The following is a 20,980-nucleotide window of genomic DNA, read 5'->3' as shown; positions in this document are numbered from 1 at the left end:
TCACTAAAACAAACACATATCAGGTCAGTCAATAAAATAAAGTATAATCTCAACTGTAGATGCCTGTGAAGGATTGGTTTCACCACAGTCACTCCAAGTTAGCTTGTAAATAGTACAACGGTTAGAGCACTGGTTCCCAACATGGGGGTCAGGACCCATACTAGGGGTTCACAAGGCTTTCTTGATTTTAAGTATTAAAAATATGCACAGTAGGCCTATATATCAGCATTTGGTTCACTTCTGTGAAGAAATGTAAATGTAATGTGTCTAATAGAACAATGGTTAAACACTAGGGACAAGAAAATACTGAATTTGTCAAAATAAAGCATATTAAATATGTATGATTGTTTAAAAAAATATTTAAAAAATAGATAAAACAGACAGAAGATTGCATAAAAAGTTCCTTAAACAAGAAATAAAGTCCTCAAAATCCCCAGTGAGTTCACTGTTTGGGTTAATTGTACAGTTTTGAATAGAATGTGATTTTAATTATATTTAATATCAATAAAATATGTCACATTAGGGGTCATCAGTTTACTAAATGATACAAAAAGTTGGGAACCACTGGGCTGGAGTGATATAGCAGTGAATAGGATGATAATGACTTAATCATATAGCTGTGATTCTTAATTAATTACAGTTAATTACAGTCTCTATCATATTTAATGTATATATATATGTGTATATACAAAATAAAAATTAAATATGTATATATAATGTCGTGTATCTTTATTTATATTATCAGTTTTCCCACTTGTTACTAAATGACTTACTACCAAGTTACTGTGGCTGTGAGGGGAAGGTTTATGAATGTTTTATGTTTATTCAAAAGTATAAATAACACTCTAAACACTGGGAGGGATTTAAATAATAACAGACAAAAAAAAGATTTGAATATGGTGTAGTAGGAGGAGTATCCAGCAGCATCCCCTCCCCTCTCTCCCCCTCTCCTCCCCTCTCCTCCCCCTCTCGGTCCAGCAGGAAGTTTCAGTTCTTCTGTTGGGAGTTTCAGCGGTTGGACCTTCGGACCGAAGCCGGTTGCTGATGACTTGAACACGGCGGATGGCAAGGACGGTTCCCTCCCGCTCTCGCTTTTTTAAGTTTCACCGGAGTACAAAAACATGCCAGAGGACTCAGTATGCTCAGAGTGGGGAAACGCTGGTCGACTGTAAGTCATCATGGCAAACGTTAAAGTTGCGGTTCGAGTCCGTCCTCCCAACGCAAGGTAAGGTCTAATGTTAGCTAGCGGTTTAAATGCCTCCGATTTAAAAAAAAAAAAACAACTTAACGTAGTTATTAATTAAATTAAATTATTAAGAGTTGCCTCCGTGTGTCACTTCAGCTTATGGGTAGTTTGACTGCTGCTTGATGTTAAGCCACCCCCCCCCCAAAAAACAATATGTTTCTCATGTTGTTGTTTTTTTCTGTGTTAGCACTGTTTCCCATTTAGCTTAATGTTAAAAGTTATTAACAGAAAACAACATTAAGGTAGCAGGTTAGCTCGCTAATAGGAGTGTGCAGTGGTAGGTGGTGCACATGGTGAATGATGACAACTGTGGCTGTCAGTACTGTTGTCTGACTAAGCATCTTGTGTGTGTGTGTGTGTGTGTGTGTGTGTGTGTGTAGTGCTGAGTAATGTACAAAGCTAGGTTTAAAGTGCAGCCAATTAGCATTAGGTTAATGGTGTATAATTAGGAATTCACTTTTTTCACCCCTCTTTATTGAACAAATGTAGATTAGAAACTCAATAAGGGAACAATAGCTTGCATACCCAACAGTAAAATGTAAATATATACAGATATATAGAAACAGTTAAACATTTGGAGGTTGACAACATGAAGAAATACAAGCTTCAGTAATTGAAGGAACAACAACTATTATTTATTAAAGTAAATTGGAGAGGGTTTACTATTCTTGCATCTACATTATTGTATATGATTAGATTAGAAATGAATTATGATGTATTTCAAACACCTTTGGTTGTCTGTTTACATCTATGCCCATGGGATGAATGAGTATATGTCTTTTAATCAGTCCAGTGATTCTGTACAGGAGTTTACCAAGTTTTATCTCAAGATTTCTCAAAGTGTTGGGTGATGTTAACCAATATCAAAAGATAACTGGAGCCCTACAAATACAGCTTTCTCATTGTCTTACACTATCATACAGTATATTCTGCATCAGCTTGTTCCAGCTCTTAATTGAAGCCATGTGATGTTTACACTCATGTTCATCCGTCGACTGTATAATGTACATTATGTGTTCAACCCAAGAGTCAGTGTTTTTATGGCTGCACTGTTTCATCAAATGGAAATACTATAGATGTCTTCCCCACAATTCAGCTTGGCATCGGTGTCTTTGGAAACTTTGGGATCTCCCCTAAGATGTCAAATAAACTTCTGAAAGTTTTAACACTGTTTTCCTGTACAGATTGAGTTTGTGATGAATAGTCCACTGGTGTAACGGGGGTTTAAGGGGTTCATTTCGTAACATGAAACAAAGGAAACAAGATTAAGGAAACCAGTGTTCTTTAGGCCTTTTTTTCTGTTGGCCAACCTATTTAAGTTTAAATTAAAAAAAGTTACTTTACTGTAAGTTTAATATACAAAACAGACCTAATACTCATTTGCTCATTAACCCCCCCCTATTTAACAGTACTGTAAAATCTGCTGTTGCAGTAGTAAAGCAACACAGGAGGGTTGTAAAGTTGCTTTGCTCCACTGGAGCACCCCTTTACATTAACTGGCAGATTGCTACAACATGTTGAATCACAGGTCTTCAGGGTCTGGAGATATAGTACATGTAAGTCCTATAGTAGTGCATTGAATTAAATTAAACTCCTGCAGGATGTTTTGTAGAGGTGCTTAATCTGAAGGCCACTATAGTACCATAACAAAGCATTATTCAGACTATGAAGGGCTGGACAATGATTCTTTCAACCAGTCTTCCTGGTGTTTTGCATAACAAAAGAATTTCTTATACATAATGTTCACTGTCATGCAAATCTGTGCTTCCTGATTTCAGTTTAGGACAGTCTCACTGTCCCCTGCTCTTTTCTACTTTTGTGAAACGAAGGATGTATTTTCTTACTTATATATTTGAAGAAGGGCCTGCTGTGTGGCAGAGATAACATTAACACCAGCCCGGTTAGCTGTGTTTCTCATTCGGCCAGGTAGAGCAGCGTGTTGCTCTTTGTTTTAATTGACCAACAGGATTCAGTTGGCACTCCCCCCTTAGAAAACAAGCAGCCTCTCACATGTGCAAAAAACATGCCAGCCCAATTGTGAAATTGCTCGTTTTAGGTTTGTATCAAAACACCGTTTTATGAGGTTTACTATTTTCCAGCCCCCCCCCCCAACCTCCTCTCCATGCATGCTAGTTAGAGCCTGAGATTGAAGGTTGGTGGTTTTGGGTTGGGCCACTGCTGGGGTTGGCAAAATGAGTCCCGCGTGGTGAAGCACAGGGAGGGATGAGGATTACAACAGCCCCCTCGTCAGCCCCTAACCCACCGCAGAGACGGAGCGTTCAGCACTACAGACAGCATTCGTCGTCATTATCGCTCCTGGAGATCGAAATTCTCTCAGCTCCATGTTGTGATTGCCTCCAGTTTCGCGTGTGTTGCATCAGATGTGCTCGGTCCAGCTGCTGAAGCACACATAGCCGAGTTGACCTTGTTTTACACACATGCGGGGACACACACTGGTCCAGATTATACACACACACACACACACACACACACACACACACACACACACACACACACAGTCGTTCATGCTTTCGACTTTGCGGAAACAGCCCAAGTAACCTCATCAGAGAAAGTCTCTGGAGTGTGTGAGGGTCTGTTTTCATTTGAATCTGAAACTGGTGGCGATTTCGTGCATCACACATGCACGCACGCACACACAAACAGAGTCATTGTGTTAACTGTCATGTGATGGCCTCCAGTCAAGTGGGACTAGTCTAAATTTATCTGGACACCCTCTGAATTATATCTGCATCAGAAAGAAAAGAGGATTTTAAACCTATTTGAATCTGTCCGTAGGGTGTTGAATCCAAAGTGAAACCTTTGTTAAATCCCTGTCCGGTTCGCAATTGTAGTGTGAGACACTGACCAATACTGATAGCATCCCTTTAGATTTGCACTCCTCTATTGGAAGCATGTGTTGTTTTCTCCAATCTGATCTCTCTCACCTCTCATAAACATACAACATCCAAATATGGATGTTTACGTACAGAGAGTTCAGCAGTCGTTCTCTTTTTGCTCGCAGGGAGAGTGCGGATGGAGGAAGGCTAGCCGTACAGGTGGAGGACAAGTTTGTGAAGATCCGAAATGTGAAGGTGAGTATTTTGGTGTGAAAGTCCCACAGACCGATGCACAGGTATATTCGATAGTCATGATTGTGTGTGTTTTGTTGGTAGGACTGGGTGAATTGGGAGTAGTGCGTAGATTGTATCAATCAGAGCAACAGGATGTTTACAGACTTGGATCAGCCTTTCCCTGCTTGATGTCACTGTTGTTTATTATATGTGTCGAGCTGACACACACACACACGCACACACACCGATTTGGAGGCCCTTCCTGTCAAACACATGCACTGACACTCTGCACACCAACACAACCAGCAACACAACTACAGCATACTTCAGATGCTTGAAAGAGATCCACACATAAACAGTAGTAAATGAAATGCAATCCAAAATTGTGTTACTTTAGGTTTTTTAACAGAGAATGTGGCCCCAGAGCTTTTTAGTCCTATTTGCAACATAAGAAGAGTGTGCAAAGTTGTTTTATACTGAAAAAGGTTTTTGTTTTAGTTATTAGTTTAGGTTTTTAAAGAGGTTCTGCACATTTGGAAATAATTACTATGTGAGTTACACAGTCTTGTAAGCTGATACTTTCACAAAGGTTACCAACCTGCTGTGTCAGATGACTGAGTAGACTCGTCTGATTAGTTGAGCTGCATTGCCTGCGGACAGCCTGGAGGTGTTACACTATGGTTTTCATTATGAATGTTTGCATTAGCCGCTATTGAGCTATTGATTAAACGTGTATTTGAAGGGTCTAGCTTGTAGATGCAAAAGCTTTGGTGGGAATCGTGTAACAAAATGTCTGCCTCCAATGTTGACAAATGATGTAAACATACAAAAAGATAAAAGAAAGTGAAGCTTAGACCAAATGTCAAAACTCATATTTAACTTCAATGTAGCTGCACGTATATGAAGACCATTCTCGACAAGACTGATAGTTACAGAATCGCCCCTTTTGTTTACATTTGGATTTTTAAATGCTGACGTACAGAGAGAAGTTGGGTGGGGGAGGAGAGAATCTGTTACAAATGATGTGACAGAGAGAAACCACATATGGTCTCCCTCTGCCATGGAAAAGGATCAAGACTCCGAGGCTCTTGTGGGTCTCATGGGAATAATTATTTATGGAAAGTGGGACAGTTTTGGAGGATCTGAGACGGAAAGAAAAAAGGATTGATTTTAAAACACAATAAACATGAGGCAAACTAACAAACAGAAGGCAATATACGCTCTAAAGGCCCACTGAACTAAATTTAAAAAGTGTGAAACAAGAAAAAGATAAAGGGTAATGTTTTATAACTTGTCAGTTTTCCCTGACTTGATAAGTTGTAAAACACGTCTTTATCAGATGTTGGAGCTCTGTTGGCCAGGAGAGCCGCCTGTGGCCTGTGTTGCTATTGGCTAATCCCTTATACTACAAGGCTATTGTTGAATTTCCTAAAAGTGCTGAGGGGTTAAACAGTCATGCTTTCAGGCAAGCCAATTGCTGTGAACAAAATTGATACCCAGAGCTTAGTATTGCCTAATGCAGCAGTTAGAGAAAGTAAAGGCTATTTACATAAATGTCTGAGGGGAATCATAATTTGGATAATTGACTGCTTGGTTTGAAGTACAACAGTGACAAAAAGCACCCGCTGAAGTGTCCTCACCAGGTCCAACGATGATGCTTTTGTAACTGAACCTGCACTCAAATGTTAACATAAATCCCCTGATGCCACCTCAAATATTTTCCAGTGCAATTACAGTGGAGTAAGGTTTTAGGTGGTTAGTCTTCGTCTTCAGAATTAAAGAGAGAGGGGTTTAAGAGTGACACTTCTTCGTGCTGTTAAAAAAAGCTTTGTGATTCAATACTTATGTGATGGTGTACACATAAAACGTACACAAAGAAGTAGTGCACATGGATAATAATTTTATTTACCAATTTTAATTGAAAAAATGACTAAAATTAAAGTGCTGCAGGTGCCACTTTCTCCTTTGGCAGTTACCACACTAGACCATGGTTCAATGCAGCGTAAATACATGTTGTGTTTAGAGTAAGCTGTTTTGCCCCCGTGCTCACAAACATTTTGGCTACTTACAATCATTTCCTCTATATGCAAATTGATGGAGTACGTTTGGGTCTACTAGTAGAGATTCACAAACCTGTACATATAAAAAAACAACAACTCCTGGAATATACTGAACTTCACACATTGGAGATAACAATGGTATCAGAGGGAACATTTTCCCTCAAAGTCAGGTGCTCTCAGTGAGAACAATAAGGTTCAATAGTTCAGAGAGGTTGAATGCAGTGATTTAGAAGAAATGTTTTCAGATGCAGTTGTGCCTGGGCAAGTCTAAATGCTGCTGTGCCATCTTTCCTCAGTTCAAGATTCACTCCCAGTAAGCAGAAAGGTGTTTAGTGTTAATGCAGTGAGGCGACTAAAGAACTAGAGGAGGAGAGAATGTGTTGCTAATGAATGGAAACTGCTTGCTTGCAATTCTACACCATAGCAGTCCCATAAACAAAAGATATAGTACCTGGCTTTCATCACTGTGAAGTTTTATATAGCCTGTATTTGTTTTTGCTCTACTTTTTATGTGCCTGTGTTGTCTTTATACTTTGTATTTCAGTATCCAGTGTAATACTGTATTTGCTGTTAATAAAGTACTTGTACTCATCCTTATGTGCTGTACTCTTCTGTTTTCCCCACTGAAGCTGGATGGACGTACAGATGGTGCTGTGGATTCAAGGGAGAAGCTTCTGGAGTTTTGTTTTGACTACTGCTACTGGTCGGTGGACCCTGCAGACCCTCACTATGCTTCGCAGGAGGAGGTAATGACCTACTCCCTAACTGACTATGTTTATATAAACTGGGATGTCCAGCAATTGAACTTACACTAAATAAGGCAGTTTTCCAATGTTAGTTTTTCTCACTGAACTATAACAATATTCCCATAATTTTCTTATTTGCATGCTATGGGGCATATCCTGAATAATGACCCGAAGAGGCCCCTCCACTGTATGTTACAACATCAGTGTTTAGCCTCAAACCCAATTATTCTGTGATGTTGCTACTGTGGTTCATCCTTGTGGTTATCTTAGTGGAAATATGGCAAAATAAACAGTGCTTTGACTGATTCTCTTACGGATACATTCTGACGGGAGAGCCAGCACAAACAGGGTTCTCCTGGGTTGGAAAGAAATCCCCATTTGTTGTGTTTAAATGGCAGTTGCTTAATCTGAGTGTTGAATATTTCTGTCTGTATTAGTATAGTAAGTAAAATTAGTCCACAGTTTATGTCCTCAAATTATCTGGATTTACATGTAACCATTTGTGCAGCGCTACCTAAAGAGTTGTCTTGTTTTTGTATCATGTTATGCCCTCTTGTGGGTGGAGACCGAGTGCGTGCCAGTCCAGGCTTTTTGCCACAAGTTGACTCTGGCCAAACACAACCTCTGTACCAAAAAAAGAGCCCAGAGGAAACGGTGCCCTTGTAGACAAACCACAACAAGAGGGGTGTGTATGTTGTGTTGCATGTTTTTACACAGATGGCCACTCAGGGGATAGGATATCAGCTCCATCTGTTACCCAGAAGTCTCTTTGCCTCAGACATGGCATGCCTAGAGCCCGCTCTCTTTTCATGTGCAGGCTTTGATTGGCTGATTAGATATCTTTGTGTTGCTTTGATTGGATGGTGTTGCTGGAACCTGAGACGGGCTACAGATCAAGAGGAAGTGGTGCCTAATTCCATTGGAGGAAGTCTCTCCAAAACCTATTCATATAGAGTTCTTTTTTTGGATACGTTTTCTAATGGTTAATTTGTATTTCCATCGAGTTTTCATTGTTCAGCACAACAGATGCACCATCCATTTTAAAGGCACTTTATCTGTCCTTCGTCCAAAGGGGTGCTCTCCTGTGCCACTCCCTCACTGCCTGTCTCTTCTCTTGTCAGAGCTGCCTTTGTATGTGTTTGAGAAAGACAGGGCTGTGATGGCCCACACACTGTGCAGAGCAACTGACAACACAACACTTCTTCCCCTCTCTGGCTCTGGCTCTGGCTCTGGCTCTGGCTCTGGCTTTGGCTGCTGCTATCCTCAGCAGAATTGTGTCCAGTCACAGTGGCCTAGTTGCCACAAGACATTCCTCTGTTCACCCGTGGTGGGCGAAAGGACACCAGTGAAGGACAGAGCCTCTGGATTTAAATCTGACCTCTTTTCCTGCACCAGAATCCAAAGAATTGTCTCTTTAACAAAGAATCTTGTAGATGACCACGTCAGCAGTTTACTGATCACATCACAGTTGAAAATATTTGAATTGAGAATTTCTCTGGTGGATCTGAAGACACAGCGCTTGACGTAAAAAACAGAAAACACAGTGTTTGTGTTGTAGGGCAGCAAGCCAGATTAATGGAGCACAGTGGCAGGTGGAGTCTATAATTCAAGAGCCACTCTTAACTGTTTCACCAGACAAATTGCTTTTTAGAACGGCGAATAGTCTGTCTAAGTGGCCGGTTGAGTAGGCAGATCTGTTATCCGCAACCAAAATTTTACAACAATGCAACTTGGTGTTAATTTCCCATACTGCTGTGTCGCCTCATTTCCCCTCCGTGGCGTTACATCTAGGTAATTGCTCTCAAGTGAGGGTATGGATTCTGTTTCTCTATCTGGCCTCCAACCACATATATTTTTAACACATTAATGAGTTGATGCTGTTTTTGCCAGCTCTGGATTTTCTCATGGTCTCTACTATACTCCTAAATATATTTTAGCAAGCTTTTCTTTTTTCAGAGCTGGAAGAGGGACTTGCTCTGAATTACTCTTGCACTACAGCCCCCATGAGACTGAGACAATCTGAGCCTGTGGTGGAATGACAAGGGAAAAGTGGATCTTTACTCCTGCTTTTCCAGTCCAGTACGACCCCACCACACCCAGGGCCCCTCAGAGACTGGTTGCCCAGCCCCTGTACCTCCCTCCTCACTCCTTCACTGTGCTGTCTACTGTATATGTCCATGCATCACTGATAGTTTACACCAGATACTCGTCTGGGTTTCCGTCCTCCATATATATATATATATATATATATATATATATATATATATATATATACTGTTACAGTGGAGAGAGCTGACAGAAATGTGGTGTCTTAAACTCTTATGTTGAGGTGCAGACGTGGTTGCAGTCTTGTCGCTGAGGGCTCTCCACAAGAAAAAAGCTTGTCTTACAGTCAGTTTTTCAGTTGTATCTTTGGGCAAAAAAAGTTTCTTAGAGAGAAAGGAGAGAGGATCTGCTAGGTGAGAAGAAGTAGGTTTTTGAAAGAGAACCATAATCTATAATAGGAGCCAGCTGTTGAGTGAGTGCAGGAGAGAACTGGGACTATTTGTCTAAATGCTGCCTTTGTATTGAGCCTAGATATTGAGCTAATATATAGCTTTTTCCACTATTTAACACAAACACCTCAGCTTGTTTATTGCTTCTGACAGTAAGAAACACGGGAGAGGAAAGTGAAAGAGAATCAGAGGATTCAGACAGGCAATAGAAAGAAATAAACTGATTAGAGAAGAGAAAGTGGGAATGTGAAGGGGAGGACAGTAGGGGAAATGGGCAGGGGGTCCACTGTGCCTCTGCAGCCCCCAGCTCTCGTCTGCCAAACTCACAGCTGCCTCAGTAAGTGATTTTTTTGCAGTTAAATTTCAGGGCAAAGACGTCACTGCTGAGGATTCGTCTCAGAGCACAATGCTGTTTTTTATTGCCAAAAGGAGTCGACTTGCTGGGGTTTTTCCCTCTCCTCCTCCTCTTCTTCTCTCTCTCTGAGCCTCTGTCGATGCAGTTTGCGATTTGATTATGCTCGCAGTGTTTCTAGGTCTGTGTGTCAGTGGTGCTGCAGACTTGGTAAAGAATAGCTTCTCTGTGTATGAGAAGAATCCTAGTCCACGCACACGTGAGCATTTACTCCCCGTCAACACAGTCCAGCCCAGCTCAGCCTGGTTTGAATTAACTACAGGACACCAAATAAACCACATACCGTCAACAAGGAAATATATATAATATCTATGCCATATGGCTACAGGAAAAGCACCTGTGATTTATATACAGACTTATTTCTTTTTTTCGGTGAAGGCAGAAAATGAGAGAGACTGAAAGCGGTTAGATGGATGTACATCACGAACATCCAACACTAATTGCAATGCCTGGGCTCTCTGTTTTAATTCTGTAACCCTTGATTTTTGTATTTCTTAGGCAGCAGAATATCAAGAAGAAAAAGAAAACAGAAAGTTCAATCTTCTTATATTGTTAAAATAACTAATTTAAGTGATTTTTTTGCAGCTTTGGTGGATGCATGTGCTCTCTGGCAATGGAAATAGAAATGTATGTCAGTAACACAAAATTTAAACACTAAGTAAGTGATTACGAATAGAGTCTCTGTTTAATTGCATCTGATATCATTTCTGCATTATTCACATGTGTATTAAACATCACATGTTTACTTCTTATGATTCAGCATTCATATTCATGGACTAACAGATAGGTGTTGGTTTTCAAATCAGACACTTGAATAATGTCAAATAGTGTAATAGCAGTTGAGTTTATGTCAAACTGTTGTAAAACTGCACCAGTTTATTCCCCAGCGAAGGAACCTATACTGTACCACTGTACCTTATGGATATCACACAAGGCTCCCACCAGTCTCAAAGCTGGAGAAGTCATTTTCAGGGAGCCATAAAGAGTGTGACATAAAGCTCCACTGTATGGTGTTGTGCTTTGGCCCCTTTAACATGGATCAGAGGAGGAGCAGCAAATCCCCAAACTCTCTCCAGATATGGTTTTATTTATTTGTTTTAAGTCTAGCCTTTGCCCCAGTGTCAGTTGTAACAAGAGCGCACACTGAAAAATGGAAAGCACTGCCTGAGAGCCCTTCGTCTTTAGTTTTTGTTCACTTTCCTGTCCTCTGTTCCCCTTTTCCCCCCACCGTCCTTCAGTCCCATGTGTAGGGAGGCCTGAGTAATGAAGAGCAGCCTATCTGCTTGGCCTGCACATCTCTGTCTCCCCCTCCTCCCTCTCTCGCAGCCTCTCTGCCCCTCCATGCTAATTTGACCTACAAATTCTGTCCAAGTGTGACAAACGAGAGCGTTGTTGAACTCCGGCCAAACAGCTTCCTCTGTGTCTCTTCTTGCTGCATGTGACTCTGTCCCCCTATCTGTGTCCTCCCTCCCACATCTTTTCTCATTTCTTCCTCTTTCACCTCTCTCACTCAGATTATTTGCAGGAAGTCAGGACAAGGATCTCCAGTGACCTTTTTTTTCTTCCTGTGTCAAAAGAAATGCATTTGGTTTTTGCCCAGGGCCCAGCTGTTGTGTTTGTATAACCCACTTGGAAAGCGTGGGACGAGAACCGAGGGACCCTTGCTTCTTCTGCAGCTGTCCATTCCTGGACACGGCGAGTTTGGGAGAAAGTTGCATCTCCTTTTGCTCATGTCTCATGTTTTTGCATTGAGCTTGGAGATGTCCTCCTAGTGAAAGCGGTTGTTCGGGGGTAAAACTAATCTTGGTCCTCTTGGTTGCGTCAAACCTGGCAACAGCAATGAGAAGCTGAAGTCTGCCCGTCTGGCCTTTTGCCATCACCCTTGACGACATCTTACACACATTTGCACACACACGCACACTACACATAAATACTTCTGCAGGGTTTAGTGTAGAGCAGGCCACATAAAACCAGACCAGCAATTGGCATTTTCCACAGCCAGTGATTACAGGACTTAACTCATTACAGAGGCATTACACCATTACTTTTTCACTCTTGTCAGCCTGTCTTTATCATTCTGTCTTTCTTTTTCACCATTGCCACCCTTTCTCAACGTTTCTCACCCACTCCGCTGCCTTCCTCAACTTTTTTTCTGTGTTACCGAGCCATAAACTAGGCTCCCTCTTTGGAAAGAAAAGTGTTTCCCATGTTACAAAACCAACATGGAACAGTTTTTATCATGGGCCGGATCTCTGGCGTGAAACCCAGCTGGTTCCTTGTTCTTCAGGAGACCTAATTTTCCTCAGAGAGGTCTGGTCCAACTTAGTTAGACACACATGTAACATTTAAACTTTTCTTTTTTTCTTTTTTTTTTGAGCTGTGTTGCCAAAGTAGGGTTTTACAAGAGAGCGTGTATGTATCTCTGTACGTCACCACTTTATTTAAAAATGGCTGTCATGCATATCATGTAGCAGTATTAGATTTAAAGCTGTGTGTTCACTAAACAACTAAATTTTTCCATCTCCTGACATTGCATTGCTTGATATTTGAATCTTAGAGTGAGCCTGGCATCGCATTTTGTTTGGAGATAGTGGTGTTTGCCGATGACTGTGCAGGAAGATATCACAGTTAATGCAGACTGGATGATACATTAAATGAAAAGATAATAGAAGCCTGTGGCATGTACTTAAAAGTCTTTTCTCTAAAAGTTGTTTTTCCTTTTCTGCTTGATTATGTAGTTTGTATTGGAGAGAGGCAAAGATGGGAGGAAGTGGGTGACTTGTGCAAAAGGTCATGTTTTGGATTAAAACCTGCAATTGATGTATACACAATAGTATATGTAATTCATCTTCGCCATAGCAGACCCTTTTCTTTGCCTTCTGCTATATCTGGAGGCCTTTTGCCTTTTCTAACCCCAAAGCCTTGTTTTATTCTTCCTTCCTTACTCTGTTTTGACCTGATGGATTTGACCTATTTCCTATACAAGAATGAAATCTATATTCTGCTTTTCCTCTTTCATTGTTGGATTGTTTGTACATTTTTACTCAGAGAGGGAAGTAAACTCTGAGGCCTTTGTCCTTGTTGTGGATGCTGTTTCCTCTTAACCAGTCACACACACACACACACACACACACACACACACACACACACACACACACACACACACACACACACACACACACACACACACACGTGCAGTGGCCCTCTGGTGACAACCACCTTCCTGTTAATGGAGGTGTTTAGTCTGTCCCCTGTGTGTTTTGGGGCAACCAACCAGCCTGCACACTTACTATGGCTTTGACCCAGTCTCTTTATCTCCAGGCTGTTTTTCTCCTGCTTCATTTGATCCTGGAGTACATTTCCATTCCCACAATGCAACCTGTCGGTTACCTCAACTGCTTTGTTCGTCCAAAAATACCTCCCAATGCTGCAGGGTGCTGCAAACTGAAAGTAGGTTGTGGCAGAGGGCCATTGTGGCACAAATGACAATCTACTGATTTTAATTTGGTGTGACAGTGATGACAAACGACAGGATTGTTTTAATGTTGCCTAACATGGCCTGTCTAGACCACCTCGTACACACAGTTTTAATTCTCTCAAGAGGTTGAAATAAGTGTAGGCTTCCTCTTGCGGTTTTGTTCAGAGGCCATTTAAAGTATTTTGCAGAATTTTGTTAAAAGAAACAGGCAAAGCGATGTAAAAACAAAAGAAATAGTGTACAGCGAGAAAATAGAGAGTCAAGTTCAGAGGCGCAGTGCACAGTTGAAGTGAAGTTCCTGCTCTTTGTGCTAAGCCGGGAGGGACCCTCAGCCTTGTTGTAGCCCCCATAGAGTGAATTTAAGAGGGTCAACTTTAACAAGGGCTGTATTGATTCTCTGTGTTTGAGGGAGGAGAGGGTGTCTGTGTCTGTTTTTGAATAGTAGGATGAGGACAAGACAGGGGCGGCGCTCCTTTTTGTCTTCATGTTTAATCCTCCATTCAGCCAAGAGGCAGGGGGCAACCCTTGGTGGTCTGGACTCCAGGGGGACTGCACACTTTGTGACTTGACTGTTTATTGGGCAAGAGAAACTCACGCTTTCAATATTGTTTTAAAATAGATGTTTAGACATGTTGGCTAAAATTCAAGTGTTTTTTTCCCCTTTGTCCAGGTTTATGTACAGTATATTGCTCACAATTTGGCAACAATGCTGCTTTTTAACAGCAGTTACTTAGTTAGCCTTAGATTAATAGCTTCAGTGATTTTTTTTCAAGCAAAAAGACCAAACATTGTCTGTTTCCATGTCCTGAAATGAGAGGATTTTGTGCTTGTTTTTGTCATGCATGATAATGAATCAAATATGATTGGATTTTGACCTCTTGGTCTGATGAAATAAGCAATCCGATTAAGTCATGTTAGGCTCTCAGAAATTCTGAGAGGCATGTTCCACTATTTCCTTTTTTTTTAGACAAAACAATGAATCCACTAATCAATAAAGCACTTGCAGATTAATCAATAATGAAAATAATTGTTTGTTGCAGCCTTTACTCACAGGTGTTAAATGGATTCCTATGCATAGGAATAATGATGTGTTGTTGCCTCTCCCACAGTGCCTGTTGGGTGATTTATAAGGTCAATGAGTAAGACAGCCGTTGTGGCAGTACTTTTACTAGTAACACGTGGCTGTTGGCTAGGCTACAGAAGTTAGGGCTGGAGCTAACACAGCTATTTTCATTACTGATCAATCCATTTAGTTCTGTTTTGATTAATTGTTTCCAATCACATGTTTCCACAGCCACAACTGCAACTTCACATGTCTTGCCTATGATATTCAATGTACAATATAGAACAGAGAAAAGGGGCAAATCCTCACATCTGAGAGAGAGCTGGAACCAGAGAATGTTTGGTATTTTTGGCTTGATTTTACTTGATATAACACTAAATCAAGTATCATCATGTTCATTTTCTTTTAAAAATCGACTTTCCTTTGCAGCACTAGTAGGGTTGTGAAGGAACAGATAAAATGTCAACTTATTCCAGCCATCTGAATGTTTGCTAATTTCTTTTAACCAAAAATGCCAGAAAAATAAAATCACAGGTATCAGCTTGTAAATTGTGAATATTAGCTGATGTTCTTAGTCTTCTATCTTTGGATTTTGGACTGTCTGGTTGGACAAAACTAGACATGAGGACGTCACCAATCGATCCATCGGTTATTGGTGTTCAGCTCCATATTCTGTGGCTTTTTGAAAGCAACCTAACTTGTAACTGTCATATTTACTAAATGATAGTGCCTTTATGGTGCTGATTAACACTTCAAGCAGGTAATCAGTAGTCTATTACATTTTACAAAGTCTTTGTCCTAACCTTGGGTGTCGGTTTTCTCAATGTGTTTTGCGTTAACTGTTGGTGACTGTGGTTAGATGTTAGTCTCTGTGTGAGCTTTACTCACATTGAACATTTTACTTTTCTCAAGGAAAACTCGAGGCTGTTGAATATTAACACACACAGATTCACACACTCCTCAGAACAACCAAATGACCATTGAATCCTTTCAAGGTGCTTTCACAAGACCCGGGCCTTTCACAAGTGCTTTCAACCACATCCAACCTAAACCTGTTCCCACCGTTTTGTAAGTCTAGAGTATACACAGGCTTAAGGCCAGGTTCTCTCTTCTCCTGACCGTGGTTGGTAGTCACATATACTCACCCACATGGGAGGTATGTTTAAATAATTCCTGCGTTTGATCCTCTGAGATCGTGGTAGCTTCGAGATCATTCCTCCTCTCTCCTCTGTGTACTTACACACCAGTATCCCTGGTCCAGGCCTGAGCCTGGGGGCCAGGGAAGGGGACCCCTCACTGATCTCCAGGTTGTATTATGGTTCTGGGGGGGAATGTGCTGTGTCTCAGGTCTGGTCTAGATCAGGTTTCTGTCCCCCCAAGGCATGTGTTGCCTTTGGACTGAGCGTTTGGATTGCCAATGAGGCCACATGTCCTCAGGACCATGTTCTGATAAAGTTTCTTTGTGCTTATCAGTAATGAACAAAAGAAAGATAACAATAGATCGTTTGTCCATTTGTCCTACATCTACCCAATAACACACACAAAGACACATGCAGAGAGAACGGTAGGTGCTGCTGACCTATAATAAATTATATTAAATGAAGAACACCCACATTGCTCACCACTGATAATGTGCCCTGTTGAGTAAGGTGTTTCATAATTATCCACTCTTATCACAATGCAACATATTTGACTTTGACGCAGAAGTACAACTGGACTATGAATTCTTATATAATAGTTAAGTCAGCATCTTGGGGTTTAGGAAATTGTAATGGGCATTTTTCACTGTTTTCTAAAAATTTTTAAAACCAACAATGAATTGATTAATTAAGAAAATAATTGGCAGATAAATAATTGAAATAATTGTTAGTTGCAGCCCTAGCCACGTGTTTTCAGCTGTTTGGGTTAAATTGTTAAACTGTATTAAAGAGTTGTTAGGAGGTATTTCCAGACTCCATCTCTCAGATACAGACAGAGAGAAGGAAAACAAAAGGCCTCAGTTGATTGTTTTGAGTGGGACTCTCCCGGATCCCCCATCTCCCCACCCAGCTTTTAGGCAAGGTTTATTTTCCTGACCCAGTCACTTTCCAAGTCTTTTTACCCTCTCATTTGTTTCTCTCACATACACATTCTGCAAAGTTGTTTACCCAGAGTATTAGCTGACCTCCCTGCTCCTTACCCAAACACCTCTGCAGGAAGCAACATTAACTCCCCGCCACTGGCCCGCTGCCACAACATTATAACAGTGAAACCTTGGTGTAAATCTACACTCATGTGAAAACACAATGCGATTAAGATCAGAGACACCGGCGTACATTGTAAGCAAATCAGCCTTCAAGAGCCCCCTCTTTTTTAATAAAACACACTTTAATATTTGAACTGATTTTCAAGCTGAACCAGGTATCTCACTCCACCCATTTATTTGTAGACGTCTCTAAGTCGGTCTTTCTTTGTGTATTTGTGATTTAATGGTTGTGTGTGTGTGTGTGTGTGTTAATGTTCCTCAGGTGTTCCAGGACCTGGGTGTGTCTGTGCTGTCCGGAGCTTCTGAGGGCTACAATGTGTGTCTATTTGCTTACGGCCAAACCGGATCTGGAAAGACGTACACCATGATGGGGACACCGGTAAAGAGGACACTGGAATCACTGCATGGCATTATCTACAATTTTTTAGGCTTTAGCTGGTCTCCCCAGGAACATTGGAGACAATACAACTGTTACACAAAGTATAAAAGCAAACCATGCTGCAGTGAAAATAAGCAAATGTAAACACTTAGTTCAGAAAAGCATGTAGTTGTGACCCAATTCTCTGTGGCAACTGTCAAAATAATGCCAATGTACCCTCACTCTCTCTGTTTTTTTTATCAGGACTCCATTGGCTTGACCCCTCGGATCTGCCAGGTACATCATTGGATTGTTAAATTCAGTGTAGTGAGACAGTTCAGCCACTTGAGTATCCGGTGTTGTGGTGTGAAGTAAATTGTGTTTCTCCTTTTTCTTACAGGGTCTGTTTAGGTCCGAAGACACTTTCCCTGATGGGCAAAACTCAAGCAGAGTGGAGATCAGGTACTGTGTGCTTGTCTTTCCCTTTTTAATCAGTGCAATTGGGTCTCTTTTCTGAAATTCAAATTAGACGGGTATGTAACAATTGTGCTGAAAAGCTGCAGGCAATACAATTCAGAAACTGGATATTCTTGTCTGTTTTGGAGGCAGCCTGAACTCCTACAACTTCTTGAAGGTGATTTGAAAAAGAAGATATTATGCTGACTTGCTGCTGAGTTCTCCATGCCATTCATTCAAGGAAAAAATGTGGTGGTTTTGCTTAATTCTAAGATTTTAATTTCCATGGTTTAGACTGTGTTTCTGGGTCGTCTGGTTTGACCAGCAGTCTAAAACACAGATCACTTAACCATGACTATGACCCGGTTCAAATACAACCATTGTTTCTGACATGTTGAGGAAAACTTTAGCTGATGAACTGACTTAAAACAGCTCATAAGTATAATGTGTAATGGGGCTGTTATTTAGGCCTGTGGTGTATATATCTGAGTGGTGGTATTGATAAAATGGGCATTAGATGATCCAGTCCTCACATTATATCAAATGTGTGTCTTCATAGCAGGATGTTGTGTTTTCCCTCTGTCCCCGCAGCTTCCTGGAGATCTATAATGAGCGTGTGCGAGACCTGCTGAGACAAGGAGAGCAGAAGAAGAGAGCCTCCCTGAGAGTTAGAGAACACCCTGAGAAAGGACCCTATGTACAAGGTGAGTGTTTGGGACACCTGCAAATATACTAGTAAAGTGGTTGACAGAAAGACATAGTGTATACTGTACTTCCCAGGGCTTCCCCCAACACCAAAAGAGACAATAATTACATGCATACAATCATATATGTACACAAAATCACAGGTTTAGGGTTTGTACATGGACCTATCCTAAAAACACAAAACAAGTAAAATAAATTAAATGCAGTACAATTTAAATTCAGTATTTAAACATGACTCCACAGTTCCAGGTGTAATTGCACAAAATGTTGAACTCAAAAACCGACAGATTGCTTCCACTGTTTGTCTCTTTCTGTCTGTCTTACTGATTAAATACTCAACTACAGGTCTTGAGGCTGCGAATTCTCATTACCCGGCTAGGATCATTTCACTAAGATTAAAATAAGATACCAAATCTGTGCACACAAACGTTCTTTTAAATAACCTTGCTGCAACCTTATGTCTCAGAAATACAGTGGGACTTTGCATATTTAAATTTGATGCTCTTATGATTAGATGCTTTCACAGGCTATGAGCTCTGAGAAGTCTCCAGTGTAAAATGTACACAAACACTCAGCGGTGTATCATATAGTAAAAGAATCTGTCTGAAACACTTTGTACTAAGAGGGTGAAGATGTGAGTGGATACCGAGGGTACATTTTCTGTCTCTACACCGGCTTACACACTCAAACACATAATTTTGTCAAATTATGGACTTGGAAGTGTAAGATCAGTCCGCAGTATTTTGAGCAATGCTCGTGTCTTGTAAGTTTAGTTTACAAGTCACTGTGGTATGTGGTCGGTGGTGGAATTTCTGTTCTGTTGTTAAGCTTTTGATCAGGTCCCGAATTGGCTGTCCTGGCTTTAATCCAGTCTCCTCTTTTAGCTTGTCTTACTTTGTTTCTCTCTTTCTATTTCTCCTTCTGTCTCCCTATCCTTTTGTCCTCTTTCTTTCTTTTTTCTCTCTCTCCCTCTCACCCGCCCACCTCTTCATGTTTAAAGCTCCACATCCACTCATTGTCTGTATCAGGAGAAATCCCAGTTGACCAGAGGAAGTGAAGTAATTTCCTTGTGGTTCCAAGGAGAACACTTCACTACACACACAGAGCACATTTAGGTCTCTCAGCTTTTGCTTCTTCTCCATCAACACGTGTCCATCAAATACTGTTTCATGTCACTTTTTTATTAAATGTTCATATTTTAAACAAGCACTAAGTAACCATATGTAACCGCACCATGAGGCTTTGTGGTGATCTGTGCGTGCATGTGTTTTACAGCCGCTTAAGATACGTGATTCACGCCTGGAGAGTAGAAGACTTTTTTTTGTTGCTAAATACTGTGGGGAAAATATTACGCATGTAATGATGAGACATGTTTCCTGTTTGTGTCTTTTTCTCATCTCCGTCCCTCTGCCTGAATGTCTTGCTGAAGTGTCATCAGCGTCCAAGTCCGCTCAACAGTGTAGTTTCATTTACTTTTACTCAGTGTATCAGTGTGACCTTGTTCTTAGGGCAGCCATACACAACCTTAACCTTAAAATGTAAATCGATGTTCTTATCGATGTCCTTACTCTTCATGATCATCATGCCTTTACATTCGTCTATAAAAATTCTATAAAATTACATTTGTTTTTTTAATTTCCAACAATTGTAAAATATGCATCATGTTACCCGACAACAGAATGCACTTGCGCTGAACTCATTCTTACAGGGAGTTTCACATTAATTACTTTCCACTGTGGGACAACTGATAAGTATTTTGCAGTTCATATAAAGCCCTAACACTCTGTACATTTGCTTTTTTTACTCAGCATTTTATTTCTTGGGTTTGTTTTTCTCTAACCAGACCTGTCACAGCATGTGGTCTCAGACTGCAAGCAAGCCATGGACCTTTTGGAGGAAGGCATTGCCAACCGAATCACAGCAGCAACCCACAACCATGATGCCAGCAGCAGGTCCCACGCCATCTTCACCATCCAGTACACACAGGTCATCATCCCTCCTACCCCTCCAATCAGTCTATATAAAACTACACTCATCTGTTAATGAGTCAATGTGCTAATGATTTTTTTTTATTTTTTTGCTAGCAATTGTTAGTATCTATTTTTAGGTGGAGCATTTTTCATTATTTACAGATTCCAGTCTGGTTACTCTCGTCTTTTCTTCACAGGCAACCCTAGAAAATAACCTTCCTTCAGAAACTGTCAGCAAGATAAACTTGGTGGACTTGGCTGGGAGGTGAAACTGTTTTCCTTCTGTTGTGTGTTGTTTTTTTAACATCCTTTTGAGTCAAAGTCATTGACAAAACTGCCCCCTAGTGGCTCTCTGCTACTGCCCTGAGATTTTCTAAATCCTCAGTTCTGCATTTTTTATTGCATAATCTATGTCTTTAATCATTGTGAATTACACAGACCTAATGTTTTTGTTGTGTCTGACAGTGAGCGAGCAGACCCCCACTACTGCAGGGATAGACTGACGGAGGGCTCTAACATCAACAAGTCACTCGTGACTTTGGGCATCGTTATATCAGCTCTTGGTAAATTAACTTACTGTTTATGATTCAATTTGAAGTTCATGTGATGTCTAAGAAAGCAGTTTTTATTTTGAATAAAATATAGCATGAACCTGGACAAAATCCTGTTTTTCCT

At 40.8% G+C, this 20,980-nt stretch overlaps 1 protein-coding gene across 2 annotated transcripts in view; it reads left to right on the top strand.

The window, feature by feature from the left end:
* Nucleotides 1-981: 981 nt before the first annotated feature.
* The window catches only part of stard9 (StAR-related lipid transfer (START) domain containing 9), a 41,311-nt gene continuing 21,312 nt past the window's right edge, over nt 982-20,980 (top strand). For both annotated transcript variants that reach the window (XM_051396229.1, XM_051396228.1), the window contains exons 1-10: nt 982-1,225; nt 4,269-4,338; nt 7,007-7,123; nt 17,079-17,195; nt 17,439-17,471; nt 17,575-17,636; nt 18,222-18,334; nt 20,179-20,321; nt 20,503-20,570; nt 20,771-20,868. In XM_051396229.1, coding sequence (XP_051252189.1) covers nt 1,179-1,225; nt 4,269-4,338; nt 7,007-7,123; nt 17,079-17,195; nt 17,439-17,471; nt 17,575-17,636; nt 18,222-18,334; nt 20,179-20,321; nt 20,503-20,570; nt 20,771-20,868 — 868 coding nt within the window. In that variant the 5' untranslated portion in view covers nt 982-1,178. The remainder of the gene's footprint in view (nt 1,226-4,268; nt 4,339-7,006; nt 7,124-17,078; nt 17,196-17,438; nt 17,472-17,574; nt 17,637-18,221; nt 18,335-20,178; nt 20,322-20,502; nt 20,571-20,770; nt 20,869-20,980) is intronic.

The sequence above is a fragment of the Dicentrarchus labrax genome, unplaced genomic scaffold, assembly GCF_905237075.1.
Source record: "Dicentrarchus labrax unplaced genomic scaffold, dlabrax2021, whole genome shotgun sequence".
NCBI lineage: Eukaryota > Metazoa > Chordata > Actinopteri > Moronidae > Dicentrarchus > Dicentrarchus labrax.
Note: the sequence above shows the minus strand (reverse complement) of the source record. Positions and strands in the feature narration are given on the sequence as shown.